Genomic DNA, 19,040 nt, shown 5'->3' with positions numbered 1-19,040 from the left:
ACAGACCCCAGTGGCTCGAGAAACACCTGGTGTGCATGTACACGCACATGCCCAAGATCCTGACTGTGGTAAAAAATGGAGGAAAACAGATTGCAGCATGACCCTGCCCCATTGGTAGATGCTTTCTCTTTCTTTCTCTGGTAAGCACATGTGCTCTCTGGCAATTTGAAAACAACAAAAGAATATATAAGTACAAATTGTTCTAATTGTTTTAAAGAAAAACAACCAGTTATCAGTCCCATTAAGGTTACCTGGTCATGAAATATGATTTTCTCTGGATTTTCTTTGCTAATATTTTACTTGAGATTTTTGTATCAATATTTAATAGTGGAATTAGCTTATAGTGTGTTTGTTCTTTGATAAGTTTGAGATCAGTATTGTGTGGTCATGTTTTTTAAAAATATGAAAACATTCTTCTTATGTCCTGAAATAGGCAGAATTATCTGTTCCTTCAAGATTTGAAGACGTGACATTTATAACTGCCTAGGTCTGGTTCTTGTTAGGATGTAGTTTTTAATAACTCCTATATTTTCCCTATAGTCATTTTCATGTAAAAAATAAGCAATTTATGCAAGTATTCCTTTATGTGTGTGTGTGTGTGTGTGTGTGTGTGTGTGTGTGTATTTTGTATGTGTACATGAGTGTCTGTGTGTAAGCTATTTCTAAGTTCTATTTTGGGTTAGTTATAATTTTTCTTAATTTAAAAAAAAAGTTTGGTCTATTTTATTGGTTGTCTTTTTAAAAAATAATTGTTTATTTTTATTTATTCATTCATTTATTTTAATTTGACCAGAGAGAGACACAGAGAGAGAAAGAGAATGTGAGAAAGCAAGCCACCAGGTCCAGTACTTGGACTGTGGTTGGCCATGTGGGAGTGCCCAGCGTCTTAACCACCACGCCACCTGCTGGTCCCCAGTTGGTTGTCTTTTTATTGTTATTAATTTTTAATTTGCTATAGGAAACATGTGCTCACCAGAAAAAGAAAGAAAAGAAAGAAAGCAAACCTCCAGGTCTGGGATTTGAACCATGGTTTGCCATGTAGTAGTCCAGTACCTTATTCACCACACCACCTGCTGGCCCCTATTAGTCATCTTTTAAGAACTTAGTTATCCATTCATTACTTTTCTATTATCTATTTCATTTCTGCCTTTTTAATAAAATGCTCTTTTCTACTTTCCTTAGCTTTATTTCAGCTTCCCTTCCCCCTACATTGAGTGTTTAATTGGCCTAGATTTAAAGCAATTATTTTGGGACCAGCAGATGGCATAAAATGGTTACGTCGCTGGACCCCAAGTAGTCAACCTCAGTTTTAGTCCTGGGCTGGCAGCTTAAACTCACGCTGGGCGTGTGTGTATGTGTGCCCAAAGTCCTGAGAGGAGAATGGAAGAGAAGGGATTGCAGTGTGGCCATCCCCTCTGAGGGGTGTAGCTTTTTGCTTTCTGTCTCTGTCTTTCTGGCCAGCACATGCGCCCTATAGCAAAAATCTCTGTCTATAAAAAAGAAAACACAAAAAACAAACAAAAAACAATTTATCTGAATACAACATTAGTTATAAACTATATGTTTTAATATTAAGTGTTTTTATAATTGTTTATAAAAATTAAAATTTTATTTATTATATTGGGTCATCAGAAAAGTCTTGACTTTTTTTCTGTTTTTTAATACAAAAATGCATCATGACTTTTTTGACAACCAAATATTATTATTTTTAAAATTTGCTATAGGGTACATGCACTAACCAGAGACGGTGGTGGGGGAAGAAAGCAAGCTGCCAGGTTCTGGGACTTGAACCAAGGTTGACTATGTGGGAGTCCAGCGCCTTAACCACCATGCCACCTATTAGCCCCCATAATGATTTTAAAAATGTAACCTGCAATGAAATCTTGCTCAGCTGTAGCTTAAGAGTAGAGTTAACATTTCCAGGTGGTAGGGTTTTACTGGTTCCTACTTTTGTTATTATTTTTCTGCCTTTATTTCACTGTGATCTGAGAATATGAACTACTTTAGCTTCCTGGAGTGTATCAGGAATTTCTTTATGACCAATTATATGATCAACCTTTATTTACACGGGCACTTGAAAGTGTTTCCCATTTACTTTGTCTTCAGGATTTAGAGTTTACTATTAGAGGTACTAGTTCAAAGTTAAATATTCAGATCCTTTACCTTCAGATATTTTCTGTCTAGTTAGCTTTCATGAACTGAGAGAAGTCTCTTCCTCCACTTATATTTTTGTTAATGTAGGCTTGCATTTCTCTGCAGATTTCCCATTGAATATTAGATATGATGTCCTTATGGATTATGCCCTTTATATCAGAGTAAATTTTTCCTTTTCTGGTCTAATTTGTGTTTTTTTTTTTTTTTTGGCTTGATTTTAAGATAATAATATTTTAAAAGGATTAAATATATATCTCAATTGCAGTAATGTATATGCAAAGTATAATTTGAATAATTTTGACTGTTTCTTTCTATTGATCAGAGTTGAAGATAGAAACAATGAGAAAAAATAGGGTGCTCCAACATTTTCATTCAGATCTAATATATGACTTAGTACAACTCAATTAGAGAATAAGAAGACAAGATATGCCCTTACCTAGAAGTGCCACTAGGGTTAGCAGAACCACAATGTGCTTCATTCCTTTTCTTTTAAGAAAATATAGAAGGATGCAAAAAATCAATATTTCTAAAATCTAGAAATGAAAAAGATGAAAAACAGGTTATTCTATACACAGTCTTCAAAATGCCACACTTAAAAAATTATTTATTTAACTGTATGTATGTATGTATGTATGTATGTATGTATGTGTGTATGTATGTAATTTGACCAGAGAGAGATAGAAAGCAAGCCTCCAGGTTCGGAACTTGAACTGTGGTCCACCATGCAAGAGTCCGTGCCACCTGTCAGCTCCATACTGTTAAACACCTGTCTACCAGTGATGCCCAAATCTAGATATCTCGTTCTGACCTCCCAAAGAACCAGTCTCAACAACTTTCCTTGAGTCATTCCCACAACACACCTAATGGACATCCACACACATATGGGCAACGTATAACTCTTGATTCCCAACTTGTTCTTCCTGAATCTTCACCCCTTAGTAAGCGCTATCACTATATGCCCTGCTGCACAAGCCCCAAACTCTTCACTTTCCCTCACTCCTTGCCATCCTCCCTCTGGACTACTGCAGTAACTTCTAATTAATCTCGGATGTTACCCTTGCCTCTCTACAATCCAGTAACTCAGCAGTCAGAGAACTATTTAAAAATACAATTGGGATAATAACATATATCATTTGTAGATAAGAATATATATAAGAAACAGAACCTACCAATACTTTTTTTTATTTGCTGAGAGTGTGTTCACTTGCCAGAGAGAGAGAACAAGAGGGAAAAGAAGAATGCTCTTCCCAGTGGGGTGTGGTTATGCTACAATCCTTTCTCCCTCATTTCCCCATCCTGTTGGGATTTTGGACACGTACATACACGCACCCAAGCTGCTAGGGACAGGATTAAAACTGTGAGGTTGGCTACGTGGGATCCGGCTTCTTTACCACCAGGTGACGGGGCTCGTTTTCTACCAATGTCTTTCATGTGCCCTTCCACAGCTGGACCCCCTCCTTCAGGGCTCTCCCCGGGAGATACTACACTAAATTTTGTGTCCATCATTCACTTTCCTTATCATTCATCACATTTTAATGTATCCCCAAATAATGCCCTGTTTATCCTTACATTTGGACTTTATATGAGTAGAATTATACTTGCTTTTACATGCTTGCCTTTTTAGCTCTGCCTTGTAGTAACAATATAAATTAGACTTAGTCATTCCTTTGCTAAAACCTCCTATGTTTTCTATCACATTTAGAATAAAATCCAAACTCCCCCTAGATTACAAAGCTCTAGCCAATATGTCAGATCTCATTTTGTACCACTCACTCCTAGATTGTCCACTCTGTACCAACCACAATGTTCTTTTAAAAACTTTTCTTCCCACAGTCCTTTGCATTCCTCAGATTTCTCCCGTTCCTGGGCCTTTCATTGTTCGTGCTGTCCGAATGCTCTTTGCTGATCCCTGCACAATGGTTGCTTCTAGTTCCCAGCCCTCAGCTCTGACATCATCCCCTCAGAGAGGCCTTTGCAGTGGTTTGAATGCGTCTGCCAAAATTCATGCATTGGAAATTTAATCTCCCACACAACAATGTCGCGAAGTGAGATCTCTAAGAGGTGAACGGGGTATGAGAGAGTGGGTTCCTGACAAGAGGATGGGCTTAGCCGTCTTCCTGTCTCCATGACTCTCCCCTCCTGTCCTTTCCCCTTTCGCCACAGGATGCAGCAAGAAGGCCCTTGCCAGATGCCAGGCAGCTGCCTGGACCATGCCTTTCAGCTGCCTAGCCTCCACAACCACAAGTAAAATAAATCTGTTTTCTTTATAAATTACCTAGTCTGTGGTATTCTGTTTTAGCAGCAGAAATTAAACTAAGAAAGTCTTGTCTCATAACTGTGCTCTAAGAATCACCAGTTATACTCTCATACTCCAGGCTTCGGGTCACGCTAGAGCGTTTTGTCCTTATCAGGGGGTATTTCTTATTCATATATTTAGTATTTCTACTCTCTCTCCCTCACTGGAACCCCAAGCTGTACGAGAGCAGGGACCTTATCTGTCCTGTGTGCCATTTTATCTCCAGTGTCGGGCACATAGTTTGTCACTCAGTAAATACTCATTGAATTAACGAGCAAATCACACATCAAGTTTACTAGAGAAACTTTCTGAAAAAGACCTAATGCCTAATAATTTGAGTGTTCAATAAATATTGACTAAGAGTCCAAAATTTTCCTACCCGTAAGAAAACAATAGTGTAATTTCGAGTTCTGTTTTATTTTTACTTGTTTTTTGCAGCGCTTAAGCTGAAGTCAAGTTATTTATTTATTTTTTTATTAGCGATAGTATCCTTGAACTGAAATCATAAGTATGAATGTTCATTTTTCTGACATCAGATGAATAAAAGTAACAATTACTAATTGTTTTCTTAAAGATTGCTGGGATTTCTTAAAGATTTTGCCAGGATTGCATTTTACTTTCAGAGTTCTCTCTAAATCAATTTAAATCTGTTTCAATTCAAAGTTCTGCTTGGTGTTCTCCTCTTGGTCCCCTGTGAATATGGAAGCAGCAGGACCCCTATCTTCTTCATTTAAAACTCTTTTCATCTAATATAGAAGATTAAATCATCCCTTAGTCTTTTCTCCTCCTGGTAAATTAGACCAATTATTTTAACTTCTCCTTATAGGACTTATTTGCCAAGTCTTTAATTTAATCGAGTCAAGCTACAGAAGCTATTAAAGTTTTGCTATCTCTTTGCCTTCCCTAAAGCGGCTATCAAAACAGTGGGTGTTCTAATTTCCGTACAACTCACCAATCACTGTACAGAAACAAAGTCTGAGAAGCGAGAGGGACCAGTAGATGGTATAATAGCTACGTCGCTGGACTCCCATGTAGTCAACTGTGGTTTGAGTCCTGGACCCGGTGGCTTCAACTCATGCTGGGCGCGTGTGCATGCGTGCCCAAGATACCGAGAGGAAAATGGAGGAGAAGGGATTGCGGCGTGGCCATCCCCCCTGGGGGGTGATTTCTCACTTCCTGTCTCTATGTCTCTCTCTGTCTGTCTGGCGAGTGCATGTGCCCTAAAGCAAAAACCTCTCCAAAAAAAAAAAAAGGAAGTGAGATGCTGAGAGGTGAAGGGATTAATGCCATTAGTGAGGAGTGGGTTCCTGAGAAGAGGATGGGTTTAGCCATCTTCAGTTCAGGGTCCCTTCAACCACAGACGTCTATTTGTCATGTGAGACAACCACCCACCACACCCAGCAGAGAAAAGAAAGCCCTTCCTGCACTAGCATGCAGAGCATGTCGACTAAATCTACGCGCTTGCTGAGTATTAACCTGGAGGAGTCGGGGGTGAGGGTAGTTGTTACCAGTTCTAAAAACCATGTGTGATTTTTTTTTTTTATTTTTGCAAATGCCATCTCTGTGGCTTTAGATAAATAAAACATGAGTTCGTATTATTCACACAATGACTATTTGCCCTGAGTTCTGCTTCATGACAGGAGGTCACACAGCTCCCAGGAATCAAATATTCAAGCAGTATACATTCATGTTAAAATGCAACTTTGTTCTCTCTCTGAACATATCAATATTCAATAGACTGTGGTTTCTGCAGGCTGCTGCGGCCCAGGAAGAAGATGCATTGCTGAGTGCTGTCTCAGAGGGCAGAAATAATTGCAGCCCTTTCTACGCGTCCCTGAGCCTCACACTGTTCTCACGGCCTTCCTTGCACTAATCCATTGAATCCTCACAACCACCTTAGGAGGCAGATACTAGTGTTCTCCTGTTTTATAAACAAAGAAACTGTGGTTCAGAGGGGTTAAACGATGTAGCTCTGGTAGGCAGAATAATGGCTCCATAATAAGGCCCATGTCCTTAATACCCAGAACCTGTGACTATGTTAATTTACAAAGGGACTTCACAGACAAGATTAAGGCTATGGCCCCTACATGCAGAGATTGTCTTGGCTTATCCAAGTGGGCCCGTATAATCACTCGAGTCCTTAAAAGCAGAGAACCTTTCCAGCTGTGGTCAAAGAGAACTACACCATGAGAAAGACCTGAGCCAAGGAATGCAGGTGACCTTTCAACACTGGAAAAGGCCAGAAACATTCTCCTCTAGAAGCCCCAGCCAGGAACCCAGCTCTGCCAATACCTTGGTTGGAGGCCAGTAAGATCAGGTCAAACTCCTGACCTCCCACATTGGAAGATAATGTGTGTTGTTTTAAGCCATTCTGTTCGTGACAACTTGTTGTGGAAGTCATAGCGATCTAAGCGAGGTTTGGTACTTGAAGTCTTTCCAGAGGAACAGTCTTCAGGATGAGTTTTCTGAACTGATTTTGGGTTTTCTGAATTGGTTCTCCGATCCACTTAGGCTGAAAGGCACTAATCGCCCTGCTTTCAGTGGTAAAACGGGCTCTGGCAGTCTATGAGTGGATGTAGCAATAAAGACACAAAATTCCACCATTGGATGCCTCGCTCTTCATCCCAAAATCTGAGCTGGAGTTCACCTCATCTTTTCTCACCAAGTTCTTTCTTGAGAGCATAGCCTTTGATATGGCTTCTTTGTCCAAACGAACCTCTGCAAAGGTTCTCACTAAGGTAGAGTTTGGACAGAGATTTGATCCTCGATACACATCTTTATTTGTTCTCCTTTGAGAGCTGTTTAGAGATGTTCATTGAATTGTTCACCCACAGGTGAACGGCTTGGTTTTGAATTCTGGCTCTAACATTTGGTATTTATGTGACCTTGGACCTCCCTGAGCCTCAGCTTCCTCACCCGTCAGATGCAGGGGGTAAGAGTGCCCAAGGCCTAGGGCTGAGGTAAAGGATAGGGTGTGATGAGGGCTAAGCATGGGCTTGGCTGCTGTGGGCGTGTTGGCTCCTGCTATTGCGGAGTGTCTGCTAGAGCAGATAATCAAGTGGCATTTGCATTCGGACAATAAAGCAAATGAATATCATGCAATACATATTGACATCTTGTAAAAACATAGCTTCCTCCCTTCATGTTTTTCATACCTGATGGTGGACTTGGAAGCCGCTTTGCCAGAAAGGCTGATTTAATCATCAGCTGTGGGGTACAGAATTACACCAAACGATACACTTGGCCCCTGCTTCTGCAGATTTTATTTTTTGGTCCGGCACAAAGAAAATGAGCACTGTGCTGATTATTTTGCAAAGGATTTTATGTTCATTACAGAGGTTTCAATTTGAATAGTGTGTTGGAAAGTATGGGTGGCCAGAACCACCATCAAGTCTGCCAAAGGACGGGGAGTAATTGAGGTTCCAGGCTGCATTTCCTAATAGGGGCTCTGCAGAATCCGTTAGTAGGTTTTACTTAACAATAGGTCCTTCTGAGAAAAGGGCCCCATGGACAAATAAGCCTGGGGCATGCAGGATCAACAAAATTAAATGACTTTTGGCTTCTGACAGTGCCAAGGATGAGGATGAATTTCCCAGAGGCTATGTTATGGGACATCTCTCCAAGCTAGTTTGACTTTGAAAGCCCACTAAGTTTTGTTTTGGGGGAAGCATGGCGGAGGGGAGACTACCCATAAAACAGGCTGGGAAAGGCTGTTTTAGTGAGTAAGGCACAAAAGGACATCTCATTGGTCTGTGGCTAGCAGGCACCAGGCTTCTCAAATGCTCTTTCTAGAAAAAAGAGTACCAAATCAGAGGATGGATCCCTGGGCCTAGTTTCTGTAGACTTCCACTTACTGTAAAGGAAATACAGACACTTTCTGGCCCAGGTAGACATGTAAGACAAGGGACGGCATGAGCCAGGCTGTAATGCCATTGCATAAGCCCTTGAAATAAAATCTCTTCAGGCTTTTACATATTTGAATTCATTTTATAAGTTATTTGATCAGTCCTGAAAAAGCAATTCAGGTGCTATAGTAGTTATCGTTGGTGTAATACATAAGCAATTAGACGGGTGACACATCAGAGAACAGTCTTAATTACTATAATTACGATCCTTGCCGTTCTGCTTGCACCAGAAGCACAGAATCTGCCACATCCAAGGATTAAATATTAATTACTTCAATGTTGAACAGATTTAAACCAAACTTCAGCTCAAGATCTTAATATACAATTGATCACTCCTAGTGCCTTTAGAGATGCATAACATAACTATATAATGGATTCAACTTCCAAACTAATGTAATAGAAATCTATTCTCTAATGCCAACAGTGTAATTCAAACACTACTTTATTAAACTTTATTTTATGCTATCTTGTAAATGCCCAGATTTACATTCTTTACATTCTTCTCTGTGGCATTTACTTTCAAATATACTTTCACTATTTTGATTTGATTCTATAGAAATATGGGTCTCTCTCAGGACTATACAATTTCTGCTACAAGAATTTCTGTCTATAAGTTGGGTGTCTAATCACTACTGAATGGTAAGTGAATAAATAAGTTGACTTTGGAAAATGGCAAAATGCAATTAATTTCAGAGCATTCTCTCCTTTTTTGTGGAAATACATGATTTAATAAAATGTAGTTTTGATCTTTTCAAATGTTTTCTCTGGTGTTAAAACAATACACAATACATCATCATTAAACCATGCTATTTATTCCAGAAAATAAGTCTTGATGCATCTTTAATCTCCAAAGGATTCAACTCAGGCTATTAATTTTCTGGTCACAGGCTATGTGACCCTTTCTTACTGGATGAAGAGTTTGTTTTGCCTGTAGGCAAAAAGTAATATTGTAATGTGTTGGTAGGACTTCAAGTCTGAACTATCACGAAATATTCAAAAAAGTATAAAGAACAGAAGTAAATCACAGAGTTTAAAACTAGTGCTTACAGCTGATAGATGAAAGCTGTGATAGTTAAAGGACTGAGCATGGGCCCAGCCACAGTTGCTCATGCTGCTAAGATGCTATGCACTACAGGCTGGGACTACATGGGAGACCCCAGGTTCAATTCCCAGTCTAACCAAAACACTGGGCACACTACTGTGTATCTGTAATCCCAGCCAACCAGGGAGGTCGAGGCAGGAAAACTGAGAGCTCGAGGCTGCCCTAGGCAACATAGCAAGGCCTTGTCTAAAAAAGAGACAGGCATAATGGTATGCACCTCTAATTCCAACTAGGAGACTGAGGCAAAGCTCTGTCTTACCAAAACCAAACCAAAACAAAAAGACTGAGGATGGCAGAGAAGTAGGAAGATAAATGGAGCAGAGAGGAGACATGAAGTATGACAGACCCAGGGAAGGCTAATCTGAATTGGGAAGCTCAGTCCCAAAGGTTGAGTGAAGGCAGGGTTTTGGGAAGAGGTAGGACATGACAGAGCTAGGGCAGAAATAAGGTCCATGAGAATGGAAGTCAAGGTCAAAGCATAAAAGAATAGGTGTTTAAATAAGCAGGGCATTATGACTGATGGGCTGATTGATTGATTGACCAGCCAGTAATAGTCCTTGCCCTGACAAAGTACAGGGTCTTCTAGAATAGAACAGACAGGTAAATAGATAAAAGGGTCCCATCTGAGCCATGCTCATGAGGGTGAGTTTGTGGGAAGCTGGAAGAGGACAGTGGCAAAGGAGATAAAGGATTTCCTTGGCAGAGGAAACGACTGACAGATACAACAGCACTGATTTAAGTGGCTTAACTGGAGTACCTTACTGATCAGATCTGTCTTTAGGAGGTTATTGTAACCACAGCATTGAGAGCAGCAGGGAAACATTGAGTCAGAGGCTGCTGGGATAGTCCAGGCACAAGATAGTCAAAGTCTGAATGAATGCAATGGCAACAGGGGTGTATAAAAGGGATCAAGGCCAACAGGATGGAGGTGAAGGAGCAGAATGAGGGTATCGGGGAAGTAATGTGTAGTTCAAGTTTCCAGTGTGAGGGGCTGACACGGAAAATATAAGAAAAAATATAAGAAAGGGGAGTTGGGAGAGAAGAGATTGTGTTTAGTTTCTGATATGTTCCATGTGAGGACCTGTAGGACATCGCAGAGATGAGTAGTAAGTGGAGAGGTGGGAATATAGATCTGAAGCTCAGGAGAGGCTTGGGAGGGAGAGGTAGGGCTGGCTTTGGAAGGAGGTGATGGTGGAGTAGAAGAGTGTGTACCATGACTAGTTATGGCAGAGGAGGAGGTGTCCAGGAGCTTGGGATGGGTTAGTTAGAGAGGAAGAGGGGAAGCATGGAAAATATACTGACAAATCATGGAAGAGAAGGTTTCCAGGGGATGATTGGCCATGGAGTAAATAGTGTGCATGGTTCAAGAAGAATCAGGACCAAAATCAGCAATTCCATGTGGCAATCTCATAGGCGGTAGTTACCAGACTGTAATGTGTGAGGAGTGAATGGGAGCTGAGAAAGTGAAAGGAGCCACCATAGACTATTTGAATACATTTCTTTTCTTTTTTTTTGGAGAGGTTTTTGCTATAAGGTGTGTGTACTCACCAGAAAGACAGAGAGAGACAGAAAGTGAGAAATCACCCCCCAGGAGGGATGACCACGTCACAATCCCTTCTCCTCCATTCTCCTCTCAGGATTTTGAGCCCACATGCCCACGTGCCCGGCGTGAGTTTAAGCCACCGAGTCTGGGACTCGAACCACAGTGGACTACATGGGAGTCCAGCGATGTAGCCATTACACCACCTGCTGGTCCCTTGAATACATTTCTGAAGGTGCACGAAAGAAAAGAAATAGGAGTTCATTAAAGGGTATGCAGAATATTAGGATTTTTTTTTTGAGCAGAGAGACCAAAGTATCTTAGTAGAGTTAAAGGGGTAGTGAGGGAGACTGAAAGCAAAGGCCTGTAAACTGTAAACATGTGTGTTCTAGTAATCAGAATAATATGTCTGAGACAGTACGGCATATAGTATTGTTGTCATACAGACTATGAACGGAAGCTGTAATATCTTGAGTTACTCTTAATGTTGGCCAATCAACATATCCCCCACAAATGTCAAAGTCACATTTTTAAATACTAGGCATATAAAATAGGATCATGTTGTTTTACTTGTTTTAATGGCAGGGGACTGGACTTTTTTAGTTCATTACTTCTTCTTCTTTTTTTATTTTTTTAAGGTTTTTGCCTAAGAGTGTGTGTATTCGCCAGAGACAAAGACAGGGCAAGTGAGAAGTCACCTACCCCCTCAAAAGGGAAATGGTCATACTGAAATTCCTGAAATTCCTTTTCCTCCATTCTCTCATTGGGATTTTGGGCACACATGCATGCGTGCTCAGTGTGATTTTCAAGCCTCTGGGTCTGGGACTCAAACCAAAGTTAGCCATTTGGGAATCCAGTGCCTTAACAACCATGCCACCTGCTGGTCCCATTGAGTTTATTTCTAATCCTAGAACTGTATGATTCTGTGTGCTTTGATTTCTTTTATTGAATTCACAACTATACTATCAATCCAATTATTTGTTAAGGGCTTACCTGATCTATCCCAGTGTTCTTATTATCTGCCCTTTCTAGAATTTTTTTTTTTTTTTTGAGAGAGGTTTTTTGCTATAGGGTGTGTGTACTCACTGGAGAGACAGAAAGCACTAGACGGAAAGCAAGAAATTACCCCTTGGGGAAATGGCCACACCACAATCCCTTCTCCTCTAGGAATTTTGGGCATGCACACACATGTGCCCAGTGTGTTTTAAGTCGCCAGGTCTAGGACTTGAACCACAGTCAACAGCATGGGAGTCCAGCAATGTAATTCATCTGCTGGCCCCTCTAGAACATTCTTAATTGTCAATTTAAATCAAAATAGGTAACAAGTTGCATATGACCTTTTTGATTGTGTTCTCTCTTTATGCCTTCCAGAGACAGCCACTGTATCAAATAAAATATTCCAGTCAATGATTTTAAATTTCTGTATTAGTTCATTTGCATTCCCTCAGTCTTGTATTCTGGTGTCTGATACTCTCAGACCATCTATTGCATTGATCTTAATGAGACCTTTTTGGAAGAAAATACCTATCTTGAATAAAACATAGCAAAGTAAAAATGTGTCCTCAGGTACTGAGCCTTAACCTTGGAAGATAATTTTTTTTTTTTAACTTAAAGTTTTCCCAAAACATGTTGCTCTGGAATTTTCTGGATTAAATGTGAAAATTATTCCTGTGACATGCCACTCCGAGGATAGGACACTTGGGAAATTGGGCGTTCCTATTGCTGACTTGATATTTCCAGTTCTTTGGTATTGTCAAATATGTTTACATTTAATGGGATGTAAGTGCCGTGTTAGTTGTCTAACAACTGCATATACCAGTGGTCTAGATCATAGTGCTTCAAGGACAGTAAAACATTGAGAATGCTTACCACATAGATCAGGAACTGCCAGCCAACAAAGTAATACTGCACTGTTCTTGCAGAGATAGCCTGAGTTATGTTTGGAGCAAAGGTCACCAAAAGATACATTCCTGCAAATGCCAATGTCATACCTTCAAATAAAATGGAAAAAACAAGCCAGATTGAAAAGGGGGCACTTCGAGCTTTTAGTTGATGTAAACATCACCTAGAGACCTAATGTTAGGTATATAATGTGTGAGCAGTCCCTTCCTATAAAAATGCAATTCACTCACATGTTCTCTTTTTTTTTTTTTTTTTTTTTTTTTTGAGAGGTTTTCGCTATAGGGCGCGTGCGCTCGCCAGACAGACAGAGAGAGACATAGAGACAGAAAGCGAGAAATCACCCCCCAGGGGGGATGGCCACGCCGCAATCCCTTCTCCTCCATTCTCCTCTCGGGATCTTGGGCACGCACGCACACATGCCCGGCGTGAGATTTAAGCCACCGGGTCCGAGACGCGAACCGCGGTCGACTACGTGGGAGTCCAGCGACATAGCCATTACGCTAACTGCTGGTTCCCAACTCACATGTTCTCTTGAAAGCATTATCTTGAAAAGGGGAGACAGGGCTGGAGGATGGATGGGGCAGGGTGGAACTTCTTTTTTTTTTTTTTTTTTTCTATTGATTCAAATGAATCCTGGCCTCTTCAGGGAAGTGGTCCCCAAAGATGGGGAAGATCAGAACACAAGTCCAGGGAGACATGAAAACACATCCAAGCTGCTTCCTCAGGCCAACAAGCGAGTGCTGTGTCTAGATCCACCTAGATCCAGATCATAGGACCCAGAGGACAGAGAAGTCCATCACAAAATGGGGCCTTTAAACACACTCCCATAATTTTACACTTCGAAACTCTGGTAACAAGCACTTTAATCACTGCCATTTATTGGCGTCTTTTAGCAGAAATAATGAAGGTGAATGCAGAATTTGCTACAGGATTTTAGTTAATCCACCTAGAACCAGAATTCTAAGGTTAACTTAGTAAATAAACTCACATCCTAACCCTCTGTACGGAGTGTGGCCCAGTCATTGGGTTAGCATTACTTAGAACGATGGAAGGAGGGAGTGTGTGTGCTGCACTGAAAGAGGGGTGGAGAAGACTAGCCTTTCCAAACAAAACTGAAAACGTAACGTTAACAGCCTGAGAAAAACTTATATATGCAGCACTTTTCAGATGGTACACCTGAAAACATAATTTGACTTGTTTCATCACTGAGGCCAGTTATGTTGTGGACGTAATTTACAATCAGCCTCAACTCTAACCTGAAATAATTTGGTTTATCTACAGAATCTCACAATTTGAAGGCATCAATTTTCTATTCTTTTTAGCTACATAATTCAGGCTTTGAACTCTTGTTTCTGAGAACAAATAGCATTTGCTTTTTCACTAGAGGACCACTATTCAGGATAGCATAGAAGCTGCAGGTATGATTTCTTTAATGTAACAATTAATTCTGTAATGTTTTGAGACAATAGAAACTCTATGTATAATTTTTATAGCCATTTCTAATGAGAACTTTTAAAATGAAAAAACAATATACATTATTAAATGCTATAATAAAAGCAAAATAATAAAACCATATATAAGAACCTGGGGGAAAATTATTGGTCAGTTGTGTTCTTTCTTTGAAAAAAGATTTTATAAGATAATTATTCAAAATTAGGTCCCTAGAAAGAGTTTTTTGTTTTGTTTTGTTTTTAAGAAATCTTTCTAAATTTGGTATAGTAAAATAACTTAGATCTATTAAATATAATTTTAAAAGCTCAGACTTTCGTTTCTTTTGTGAAGTCTCAATTTCATAAAATTCTTCTACCACCTATTTCTTTATCTCACCTAACAATATCTAATGTCAATGAACTTTCTTGCGTTTTCATTTAGTTTTGAGTGGGTAACACAAGCATATAGCAAACAATTTCAGAGATTCACAGGGTGATCCGTGAACTGATAAATCTCTTTCACACTCTGATGTCCCACTAGTTCTCCTCCCCCAGGTTAAACTGCCAATAGTTGCTCAAGATTCCTTTTCAGAGATATTTTATGCTTGTGTGAGTGTGCATGAATTTTGTTTTTTCACATAAATGATAGCATATGATACACAGTTTTTTTTTTTTCCTTCTTCTTTTGTTTTGTTTGGTTTTGCTATGGAGAGCATGCTCTCATTGGACAGAGAGAGAAAGAGAAAGTGAAAAATCACCCCCCAGGAGAAATGGCCACACCACAATCCCTTCTCCTCCATTCTTCTCTTGGGATTTAGGCACACAAACACGTATGCCCGGCGTGATTTTTCAAGCTGCCAGGTCCAGGACTCAAACAGAGAAGTATGCCATGTGGAATCCAGTGTCTTAACCACTATGCCACTGACTGGTCCGATACACACTTTTCTGCATCTCGCTTTGTTTCTACTTAACAAACAGAACACTTGGAGGAGAAAATTTTATATCAGTATATGTAGGGCGCCTTTAATCTTTTCAAATCTGTATAGTAGCCCCTTATATGGAGGTATTATTATTTATTTAATCTAACTTTCTAATCCTGTCTGTCTCATCCTGACACAACCCTCCCTGTTTCATGTGCTTCACATTTGTCTTCCATGGCCACTTCTACCAATATATACAAGGGGTCTCCCAAATGTTCATGGAAAATACATAGTATGAAAAAACTATGCATGGATTTCAAAATTTCTTTGCACCAAAACAAACTTGTACTTTAACTCTATTTTCCATAAACTTTTGAGGTCCCCTCGTATCTTCATTTCATTTCAAAACTCTTTAAAAGCAAAATAAAATGGCTGATATTTTGCAGTCTCACTTTCGAAGTTCCTTTTATATGTTCCATTTGAGTCTAGCAACTTTATGGCAGCTCAGTGGTTACACATCCTTCCTTCTTACTACTTTGAATTTTAGTTACCACCGGCAAGCATAAAGGCAGCTCTGGACACTGCTACCAGTTATATGCTTACTTGGTATCATTTATTTTTTTAATATATGATTTACTGTCTCCTTTATAATTTGTGTGCATTTTTTAAGTGTTCAAAAGTTAGGAGACAGTAATTTCCACTCTCTTAAGTAAGTTTTCTTAAAATTTACACATATCCCACCTTTTTCTAAAAGTGGCATGAGACATCAGTTCTGCTATTTTTATTTCAGTAAAGATACAATATTCCTCTGTTGGAAAGACAGACTTGTGACTGGGAAAACTGGCTAGTTTCACTTCTGCAGGCCCATTTGCCTAAACAAGAAATCTGGATTGGTCATATCCCAAGAGAAGCGAGGCCAACTGTTGTGGTCCTCACCCACAGAAATGGCCACGATCAGGTCAAGACGCTGACCCTGGAATTCGAATCCAAGACAAAACTGCTCCTGTGACGTTCAAATTTCACTGTGACTTGCTAGCTGGAAAAGCCCTGGCAAATTATTTATCCCTCCGTGACTCAGTCTTCTCATCTCTAGGTCAAATTAAGCCTTCATACCTGCTAGACCCCGGGAAACTGGCTCTGCAAGAGGCCAGTCTTGGGAGCTGAGTGTGTGTGAGAGCTGACCTGCAGGCCTAATGTGACCGAAGACCCTGGGGTGGGTGTATCTCAGGGTGCTGACTGCCCACTGTGAGTCAAAGGCCATTTGAATTAAGTTTGAAAAAAATAATCCAAAATTTTACCTCTAATGTTATAGCCCAGGGATGGCCAGAGACTGTCACTGGAGGTCTCTAAAGAGATAATCCAATCTGACAATGGAAGAGACAGGTGGAAAGAAACTGACTGGTGTCCTCTGACTGCCTAGTGGAGACTTCTCCCCGTTGGTCTTTAAAGAAAACAGAAGGGGAAAAAGTGGCATAACCAACCGAGCTTAGAGAAGGAGACAAAGCAGCAGCACAGCCAGCCCCAGGGGACTGATGCACAAAGCACAGTGATCTGGATATGGAGGAGACCCAAAATGGAGCAGTTGGGCAGGTGTGGGTGAGGGGCAGGTGCGGGTGAGATGTAGGTGGGAAGCAACATGTTGGACACTAGCCACACGGTACAGGGCGTGTTCCCATCTTCCACCCTCACGCTCAAACCTAAAGCAAATACATGGCCCACTGAGGATCGAGTCCAGGACCCAGAGACTTGAAACTCACTCTGAGCATGTGTGTGTGAGTGCCCAGAATCCCAAGAGGAAAACGGAGGCACAGGGATTGTGGCATGGCCATCTCCCCTGGGGGGTTATTTCTCATTTTCTCTTTGTATGTTTCTTAATCGAGTACATGTGCCCTATAGCAAAAATCTCTCCCCCGTCAATAAAAAAAGAAGAACACTTCCTAACTGGTATTCCTAGAGCCAAGTTTCAGAAGACAGAGGCCCCACCAAGAAAGGTCCCATGTCCAATATATTTGCAAAGCAGTGCATTAAACACATTTATTGGAAGACCTCTCAGATCCTCTATTATGTTAGTGTTCACTGTGAATCTCCTAGAGGAGGATCTGGTTGTCATATTTTCCTAACCATTATATTGCCCTAAAGTAGTATTTTGGGGAATATTTGATACTTTGGGAAATGCTTGAATTTAATGAGATCCAGCAGGGAGAACATAGCCTTTGTTTCAGGAGGCTACTCGTTATCCATTTGAAAGGTTCCCTATGGATACCTGTGGACTAAGAACAAGTGTGAAGGCAGCTGGAGAGAGGATTGTCCCTGGAATCAGCCTTCTGCTGAGGCTTCTGCTGGCTGGTACCTCTCCCTGGCGAGTTCTTCATTGGTGCAAGCCTTGGATGCAAAGATCCTACCAGCACGGTTCTTCCTCAACTGAAATCTCGGTTCCAGACCACCATTCTCCTTAATTAAAACTTGCCATCTTGAATTTTATCATTATCCAGCTGGATGCCAGCTAGTATTAACTGCCTGTTTTCTGGCCTGTTTTCTGATATCTGGCCTGATTTGACTTCTAAGAGCCTTAAGAGTCTTAAAATATTTAGTTAACCTGACTGCAAGCAAGACTGTTCGCTGGTACCTTTGGTTCCTGGGATGTGTCTCCCAACCAATGGATGTCCAGCTATTGCTTTTGAGGGATACCAGAAGCCATAGAAGAAACTGGACTCCTTAATTCCAAACCATTTGTGGATACTCTCCAAAAAATACAATCTCTCTAGATTCCTCAGGCTTAGGGCAGCTAAACCTTGAGGGAGCCCTTGACTGGGAAGTCTCAGTGATGGAGTGACTCCTTGTAGTCCTGGACCTCCCATTAGAAAGGCTCCTATTCTTGAGGCGGTTCTGAAAACAAATTTGCTCACCCGTCCTCTCAACTAGAAGCAATGGTTCATTCAGCTGGGTTGGTGTTCTAGATGCTGGCCCCAATCCAAGCTGACTCTGGTGCGGGAGAAGGAAGGAAGAAGACTGCCTTCATCTCACTATTAATCTCTTGATGTTCTACCCAGGGAAACTCTTCATAGGTGACTTGAAGTAATCAAGTTATTGGTCTCTGGAGAGTGCTGATGAACTGACTATAATTTTTATTTCTATGATGACATTATCTGGGCTGAAATCAACTGGGATCTCACAGACTATTAAACTTGGTATTTTTGATGACTAAGGGAGAAGAGAGAGGAAAATACTATAGTTCTTGGCAGATTGAAGGGAGAGAAATCGAGTGGCTTTTTTTTTTTTCTTAAAGAAAAAGTAATCATTAAAATAATTTAGAATTATTAATCTACTAAAATTAGAGCTAGTCCAAAGCTTGTCACTGAGTTAATAATAGCTGGTGATTCCTTTCAGACAGAGTTTTGTGAGGTCATTTCTTTGAGACTAGTGGTGAAAAGTTTCATAGCCATGGAACAACATTTGGCAATAAATTAGTTCAGCTTGTTTCCACATGACCCAAAAATCTTCATTTGTTCCATCTTGAAAAACAAACTTTCATTTGCTTGAAGCTGGGAAAAATAAGTGATTTTCCTTTTTACATGTTGACAATTTAATTTTTAGCATGCTCATATGTTAATCTTTAAAAGACACCACTAACTACTCTTTTCCCTGTTTGGTTTTAGTCCCTGGAAAGGAAAAAAAAAAGGCATTTTTTGCTTTTAGCAAAAAAAGCTAAATTTTCTCAGGGCAAAAGCAATAAAGGCCCAAAGAAAATACATGTGACTTAACCCATTATTGAGAGAGGGTTGGAAAAGTCC

General features: G+C 40.4%; 1 protein-coding gene across 1 annotated transcript in view; it reads right to left on the bottom strand.

Moving 5' to 3' along the window:
* The window catches only part of NIPAL2 (NIPA like domain containing 2), a 111,902-nt gene that overhangs the window by 39,308 nt on the left and 53,554 nt on the right, over nucleotides 1–19,040 (bottom strand). Inside the window, exons 6-7 of the mRNA XM_006159726.1 lie at nucleotides 12,867–12,988; nucleotides 2,591–2,687 (exon numbers count right to left, since the gene is read on the bottom strand). Of these exons, the coding sequence (XP_006159788.1) occupies nucleotides 2,591–2,687; nucleotides 12,867–12,988 (219 nt within the window). The remainder of the gene's footprint in view (nucleotides 1–2,590; nucleotides 2,688–12,866; nucleotides 12,989–19,040) is intronic.

The sequence above is a fragment of the Tupaia chinensis genome, unplaced genomic scaffold, assembly GCF_000334495.1.
Source record: "Tupaia chinensis unplaced genomic scaffold, TupChi_1.0 Scaffold000646_1, whole genome shotgun sequence".
NCBI lineage: Eukaryota > Metazoa > Chordata > Mammalia > Scandentia > Tupaiidae > Tupaia > Tupaia belangeri.
The sequence above is the reverse complement of the archived record's forward strand: the minus strand, read 5'-3'. Positions and strand labels throughout refer to the sequence as shown.